Below are 8,237 nucleotides of genomic sequence, written 5' to 3' on the forward strand. Positions count from 1 at the left end.
TGGCGCCGCCACTGAGCCTGACTTGTGTTGGGGGGGCCCGACTTTTTTTTTTCTCCAAAGGGGGGGCCTGACAGAAAAAGTTTGAGACCACTGCCCTAATCCGTGTATCTACGGTCCATTTGTTTTTCTTTATTACACAACTTAGCGGAAGAGCGTCTGAGAGGCCTTTTTGCTTTTGTTGTTTTACCTTACTAAATGGTCTAATGGTCATTGGAGCGAGGGGCGGGGCGAAACTCGCGGAAGTGAATTCAAAACAAAAGCCCTCGTTTGCTTGGAACGGTGATAATATTATAAACAATGTGAATTTAGCGATCACAACGAAAACAGCCAAGACACATATTGAGCCCAGAAAATTAACGCTATTAAGGGCTGTAAATATAATAAGACTTTGTCTAAAATGGACAACATTGTTAAGAGATTTAAACTATACAGCGATTCTGCACTGCGGTCACTCAGCCGTCTCTCCACTTTCTCTTTTCAAATCAGCTGCTCTTCACGTAACGGAGAGCACCAGAACGCAGCTCTGGCACTTCAGATAAGGAGCCGTACACATGCCGCAGTTTGCACTCAAAAAAATGATTCAAGCCCTTCTTAGACTTGACACATTAAAAATGGTTTCACTTTACTTAAATATTTTTATTTAAGAAATAAACCTAAGTATAGTTCATTAGTGTAACACAAATTACATTAATCAATTCACTTATTAAATGTATTTAAGACAGAGCAACTCAAAATGAATTGTTTTCATTGGGGACCGCCCCTTTGCACAGCCCCTTTGTATGCGCAACATCGGTTCTGTCATTTGCCGCCTTTTGTCTAACACTGACTGTGGAAACTGACTGGGGAAACTGACGGTGGAAAGTCTATTATTTGGTAAGTATTTGTTTTTTCTAGTAGTTTAGAATGTTCCCTGTTTCCAAGTAATGCCTTTTCATAATATCGACAAGAATATTTGAAACCACCATGTTATATTTTGCTCCGTTTTTAGTTGGGTCTAAACAGCAAGCTAGCTAGCTTGCTAGATATGGTTAGCATTGAATACTGGATAGTAGAGATCATTAGATTATATTACATTAGATTTAACGTTATTGTCATTGAACACAGTACACCGAAATTCAGTTTAAGTTCAACCAAAAAATGCAACGAGTAATTAAAGTGCATGAGGTAAAGCGGCAAGCTAGCTAGCCAGATAACTGGTTTGTTAGCTAGCTTGCTAGATACGGTTAGCATTGGATACTGGATAATGGAGATCATTAGATTATATTACATTCGATTTAATGTTATTGTCATTGAACACAGTACACCGAAATTCAGTTTAAATTCAACCAAAAAATGCAAAGAGTAATTAAAGTGCATGAGGCAAGCTAGCTAGCCAAATAACTGGTTTGTTAGCTAGCTTGCTAGATACGGTTAGCATTGGATACTGGATAATGGAGATCATTAGATTATATTACATTCGATTTAACGTTATTGTCATTGAACACAGTACACCGAAATTCAGTTTAAATTCAACCAAAAAATGCAAAGAGTAATTCAAGTGAATGAGGTAACAGTATAGGAGGCAGAGCCTGCATGCAGCCCAGCAAGGGCTGCTATTTTCTATCATAAAGCTCAGCAGGTCTGTCCATCTCTCTCCTGGCCTTAGTGCAGGCAGGCAGAGGAGGACAGGCGGAGCCACTCGTTTCTGTAGGAGTTCAGTTGAGTTTAGTTTTTTACTGCCAAATATTTAATATAAATAATGAGATAATATATATGTGAATCTTGTATGGGTTACTTCACTCACAAGCAGGCACCCAGAGTTGTGCAGAAACGTTTTTTGGGTTGTGCAATCTTAGGCAATTATGTGTTTTCTGTGAAAATTCAAATATATAAGCATTTTAATCACACCTCTAAAATATATTTGTTGTCTTTTGCAGTTTGATCAGCATTAACAAGCACCTTGGGGAAACCTCTTATTTATGGTAAGTACACGGCTACTTTCACAATACTTGCACAAGCTGATCTGTGACATTGTCAGTTGTTCAGTGTCAATTGCTAATTCTATTTATTCTCTTTTTCAGGTTATGCATGTGGCAGTGCAAACACTGCAGTTTGGAACTAGCTAGCAGGTATTTGTTGTTAAAACATTTCCAGCAGACACATGCACATTTAAGGGGCAGTTAAACTGTAAAAACATTTTTATGTTCATCTTTGATATAATCCTAATGTGTTTCTTTCTTGTTATTATTTCACCTTGTTTCCGCTCTAGATTAAAAGGTGTTCCATAACGGCAGGTCGGGCGCTTCTGCGCATCATCTTTGCCGACCAGTCTGACTCTAGAAAACTGACCCTGGATTCGGGAATCCCAGCAACAGTTGAAGAACTGCACACATTTGTCAAGACATCTCTTCAATTGAAAGAGGACTTCCGTCTGCAATACATGGATGTTGACTTTAACGAGTTCATGAATCTTACATCAGTGTCTGAAATTCAGGATAAAAGCACACTGAAAGTAATTTACTCTCCTATATTGTCAAATATTGAGCCCTCCATCACTTAGTACACAGTTGACTCATTTGATAAGACCTCAATTACTGGAAGCTCAGAGTCTCTAATCCCTGCATCATCAATAGCCTCATGCTGCAGTGATGATATGGTGTATACGTCAACCCCGCATCCATCCCCTGAAGCTCAGGCCTCACAATTGTTATCCTGGCCCACAGTTTTTGTGGTTCCTAAGCTCACCTACGAGGCTGAATTTGAGCTTCATCTACAGAATGCAGAGTTTGAGACAACTGGTACATACTTCCAGCCTGGCCTAAAGCTGAAAGGAGTCATTCTTGATGGCCTAGCCCAAGAAATGATCAAATTCACAAAATATCCAAAAGACTATCAGTGTGAAGAGGTAGCTGCAGCGTTGACGAGGGCCCACCCTTGTTTGGGGCAGCTAGGATCCAAGATAGGATTTGGGGGGTGGAAACAGTCTCTTAAGTACAAAATGCAAAACTATCGTACAAAGCTTGGCCGTCTTGGACATCCTGAAATCCTTGTGAACTCCTTAAAGCACAAGAAAACAGGCCAAGGCAAAGCTGCAGCAAACATAAAAAAAACAAGAAAAGCTGAAATAAACTACATTCCTCTGCACCCAAAAGGCGAAACCACAGAAAGCTTGGAGAACGAGAGAATTGCCTTATTGTCAGAACTGAAAAAGCGTGACAATGAAGTGGTGATAAAAGCAAAAATGGAAAAAACCTTCTCTCACAGACGCCTTGAGATTGTGGAGCAAAGGCCTTTGATAGGGGACTTCAAATGCAGATGGCCTGCTCTGTTTCAGCAGAGTGAAGTAAGTAAATATTTGTATTTGTTGACAGTCTTTTATTATTATCCTTTGTGATTCATGTCTACATCCTTGCATGGTTGTGATTCTAATAAACAAGTAACAATTGGTTGTATTGTGCTTGTTAATAATATTTTTAAGGTGAATGCGGAGTTTTTGAGGATCACAACATCACCACTTCAATCAAAGTTCATGTGGCAGCTGGACCACTTCTCAGACAAGCTCTTGAAGATCTTCAAGATCAAAGGAGGACTAAAGGGCCACAAAATCAAGGAAGCCCTTGCAATATCAGATTTGGTTAGTATAAATGCAGAGAACCTCGTTTTTCACTGTATTGTTTTTGTCCATGCTCATATGAACACATTTAAGAAATTGTCTGCTTTTATAGTGTTTTAAGGCAATAGCTTATTGTGGAAATGTAGGGGTAAGGAGTCCTGCTTAGGGAAACACACGACAGATACAGCCCTCTACTTTGTAGACCTGCTCTGTTGCACATGCATTGTGCTTAATTGTCTTTGATTTATCGCCCCTGCTTTAGTTTGAAAACATCCACATCAAGAGGGGGTGCATCCTGCGAAGCATCGCGATCTACCTCAACGAGGATCCAGACTCTTTTTTTAAGGAGTATCAGGTATGTTTATCACAATATGTTTTCAATGTAGTGGTTAACAGTGTTACCCACAATTATAACCACCATTACTTACATTTATAAGAAGAAAATTCTATGGCACACAACCCTATCCCTGCTTACATCTAAATATCTTATCACATATCATAAATACATGCAGAAATAAATAAATGTATACATTAATATAGGAATGAATATATGTAAGAATGAATAAATACAGAAATAAAAAAATAATAATAAATAGATACAGAAGTAATTTCATCGGGCAAGTGTTAAAATAAATATAGAAAAAAGTGAATTAATACATTTATACAGATATAAATACATCTATAAATTAACATAGGAATACAATTGATAAATACAAATGTGAATTAAAACATGAATATATCTGGAAATAAATACAAATAATAAATGAATGCTGAAATAAATATTTACATTTATATATAAATACATCTATAAATGAATAAATAAATATGGACATGAATACATATGTAAGAACTTATAAATAATTGAATAAATACATAAATAAAATAATAAATAAATGCTGAAATACAGAAATATATTAATCAATAGATTCATGTTTAAAAAGGTATGTGAATGCAGCAATTACTAAATTGTTAAAGGAATAATTACATAATCACATAAATCAAGGAAATAAATTATTAAATAATAAATAATCAAATACATATCGAAATAAGTAGGTAAATGCATAATTAACTACAGGAATAACAACAAATTACATTATTAAGTAGGGACGTAAACAAATAATACCTGAATTAATAAATAAGATAAAGTTGATAATCAAACAGAACATACAGGAATATATCTTTATAATTTATTTATGTAAACATTTTCTTACAAGCTTAATTTAGTTCTGTGTTGGAGGTCCTAACCTTCTCTGGTATCACTCAGGACATTTTTGTCCAAATTGGTAATTTTTCACATCAGATTTGGCTATAATGATTTTGTGTTTTTTCTAGATACTTTTTGGAATTTCAATTTTTCTAATCGGTCTCGAATACACTGTGTACAAATTACCCTAATTGTCCATTTAAAAAATGTTCCCACACTTCCCAAAAAGTGTGGGGGAAAAATATTTAAATATAATATTGTTATCATATCATTTTATCATTCAAGTTTTTGAAAGTGGACATTTTTATCCTGAGTGGCCAGATTGGGTAGTACATTTGAGTGATACCAGAGGGTTAGTCTAAAACTGTTTTGATCAATGAGGAGAGCCACATAAGTAAATCTGCTTCTATAAAATGTAGTAATTCAGGTTTTAGTTAACACATGTGTTGTATGCTTGTGTCTTTGTTCAGGCCACTGCCTCTGAAGATGCCAAGAGGGACATGGCAAACACAGTCATGGGCATATACACACTTCAAAGAGATGTGGATGGGCAGCAAGAGGACGTGGGAATTGTCATCGAAGGCAATATAGTCATGGACAACTTGGGCAGCGTGATTGTGGGGTTTGTCATGCTATTGGGACTTATTTATGCCCTGGATTTGAGCTTTCCGGACAACCTCAAACACACCTTCGAGTTCATGCAGAAGGTAGTGATGAATCTGGATGGGCACAAGCTGAATGGTAAAATCGAAAGTCTGAAGATCAAGTTGTTCGATTGAAATGTGAAAAAGAAGTGACTCATGAGTTCATTGTTGTCATTTTATTCACGAGTTTCCTAATCAGAGCAGATTGAGCAGTTATATCAATCATTTGTGCTTTTCTGTATTTGTTTGTTTCAACACACTGTAACACTATTTCCATATGTTGGTGTTTGCAGTGCACTCTTCATGTTATGTGTTATTGTCCTGTTAGAAGAGCAGTGCATACCCCTGTTATATTGTATTCATTGTATTTGGCAAAGGGAGATTTGTAAGTTAATTATAGGAGTTCCATTTCTCTGCCATTTTAAAAATGGTATTATCTTTCAGAAATGTTTTTCATCTTTCAGTGTGAATTCATTCATTTTAAAACACTATTGAATGGAGGATTGTTTTGAATAATGTGAATTTAAAAATAAAAAAAACTAAACCATGTTTTCTATCATGTGTAACACATTTTTATTAAATTATATTTAACCTCATTATTTCATTTTCAATTAATTAAATAGGATTTAGGTGGACTAGCATTATCTAAATTCATAAAGGTAATGTTATCATTTTACTTAAACTCTATTTGAAAAATTTGAGTTGGACTAACTCATTTACATTATACTGCATGGATGCCATTAGTTTGAGTTTGTGCCACATATATTTATTGGATGGAAAACCTGCCAACAATAAAATTGAGTTAATCCAATGAGTTATTTCTTTGAGTGTGTGTGTGGCTGTGTCTTTAGTTGTAAGCTCAGTGGCGATCTGTTCATCTGTCATACTGATCATACAGTCAATTACTTTGTTGTTATTAGCATCTGGTTAGCAAGCTATGCTATCGAATATAAGAAGCTTTTTCTCCAACCAGTGAGGTAAAGGCACATCTTTATATGATCATTAGTTGTAAAATAATAAGAGAAAAAAGTTAACAGGTATACAATTATATAGGACGGGTAAAAGAAGAATACAGTTTTAAAGGGGAGTGATTTGTAAAATATCCATAAAGAAAAAAATCTGTTTGCAGTTCTGTTTCATATCGTGTTGAGAGATGTATCCATAGAACTCCTAATGTTGCTCTCAAAGTGCACCAGATTGATGCTTTTAACTGCAACATTTAAAAACAAATCTTCCCCCCGGAGAGGAGGTTAGGTCCCCCCCCCCCACTTAAATCATGTTCACATGGATAGGAAACTAAATACATTTGCACACATCTTGTGTCCATATCTTTCTGTGTGGGTGGTCATGCCACACTGTGCACGTGCATGCATGCGCGAGTCATGGTGAGATATCTGGATTTAGAGGTTGCTTTTTCTTTGCACAGCATGAAAGAAAGGCCAAAGTAATCGGCTGTGATTTTAGTTTGTTTTAAGCAGAGGTCAATAATTTGTACGGCCCTCGGAGGATGTTGAAAACATTTAAATGGCCCTCCAGAGGAAAAAGGTTCCCCACCCCTGATCTAATGGAAAGAACACTTCCAAAAAATACATATAAATGGTGTTCATTTTATTACCTGTCTGAATTTAACAATAGATTTAAAGATAATCTGCATTTAAACATTTCAAGGGAAAATACTGACTTGACGTAAGTAACTATCTGGGGAAGTTGTGAGGTAATATGTTTTTTTGTTTGTTTTTAGTTTTATCCTTTTAACCTGCAATGCCTTGGTAACTGCATGCAAATTAGCCCATTCTAATTAAGATAAGATAAGAAATTAGACAGTACTTTCTAGTGTAGTAGTTAACACCTAATTTGCATATCAATATGGTAATTGTGATGACGTTATTAGATACACATTTTACTGTATTCACCTTTAGTGTCTACCCTTAAGTAAAGTACATTAGCCATATGCCCATGATGAATTGCCTTAGCTAAACCTTGAGCTAACTTATCAATTAGCTAGTAGCCTACCTTAGTTAACTAGGCTATATTTGTTTTTGTCTTTCGGCTAATTAGCTGTAAACTAGAGGCACTGGCAGTTTAGTAATTTGTTCATCACCACTCAGCTTCAAACAAGCCAAGAAAAGCCAGCATAACATGGGACAGTAAAGTGGGAGGTGCTGCTACATGTCTGTCTGAAGTGACAGTAAGGTGGGAGGTGCTGCTACCTGTCTGTCTGAAGGGACTGTAAGGTGGGAGGTGCTGCTACCTGTCTGTCTGAAGGAACTGTAAGGTGGGAGGTGCTGCTACATGTCTGTCTGAAGGGACAGTACAGTGGGAGGTGCTGCTACCTGTCTGTCTGAAGGGACAGTGAAGTGGGAGGTGCTGCTACCTGTCTGTCTGAAGGGACAGTGAAGTGGGAGGTGCTGCTACCTGTCTGTCTGAAGGGACTGTAAGGTGGGAGGTGCTGCTACCTGTCTGTCTGAAGGGACTGTAAAGTGGGAGGTGCTGCTACCTGTCTGTCTGAAGGGACTGCAAGGTGGGAGGTGCTGCTACCTGTCTGTCTGAAGGGACTGTAAGGTGGGAGGTGCTGCTACCTGTCTGTCTGAAGTGACAGGAAAGTGGGAGGTGCGGCTACCTGAAGTGACTGCCGATGTCCGCACCGCTGTGCAGGAGACGTGGAGGGATGGAGGGAGGGTAGAGAGAGCAGTGGAACTTCCCAGTCTAATATCCCGGCCTGATATTTTTATTTTGTATTCACTCAATATATTTTTGGAAAGGGAAACTGTGCGCAAACAGCAGCAGTACAGATGTA

General features: G+C 37.3%; 1 protein-coding gene across 1 annotated transcript; it reads left to right on the top strand.

Annotated features, from left to right (window-relative positions):
- Positions 1–809: 809 nt before the first annotated feature.
- On the top strand, positions 810–6,262 carry LOC117536386. Its single transcript, XM_034201228.1, has 7 exons — positions 810–873; positions 1,917–1,961; positions 2,061–2,108; positions 2,249–3,322; positions 3,458–3,613; positions 3,855–3,947; positions 5,267–6,262. Exons 4-7 carry the CDS (start codon positions 2,633–2,635, stop codon positions 5,573–5,575), a joined length of 1,248 nt encoding a protein of 415 aa, XP_034057119.1. The 5' UTR covers positions 810–873; positions 1,917–1,961; positions 2,061–2,108; positions 2,249–2,632; the 3' UTR covers positions 5,576–6,262.
- Positions 6,263–8,237: the final 1,975 nt, after the last annotated feature.

Source organism: Gymnodraco acuticeps, unplaced genomic scaffold, assembly GCF_902827175.1.
Source record: "Gymnodraco acuticeps unplaced genomic scaffold, fGymAcu1.1, whole genome shotgun sequence".
Taxonomy (NCBI): domain Eukaryota; kingdom Metazoa; phylum Chordata; class Actinopteri; order Perciformes; family Bathydraconidae; genus Gymnodraco; species Gymnodraco acuticeps.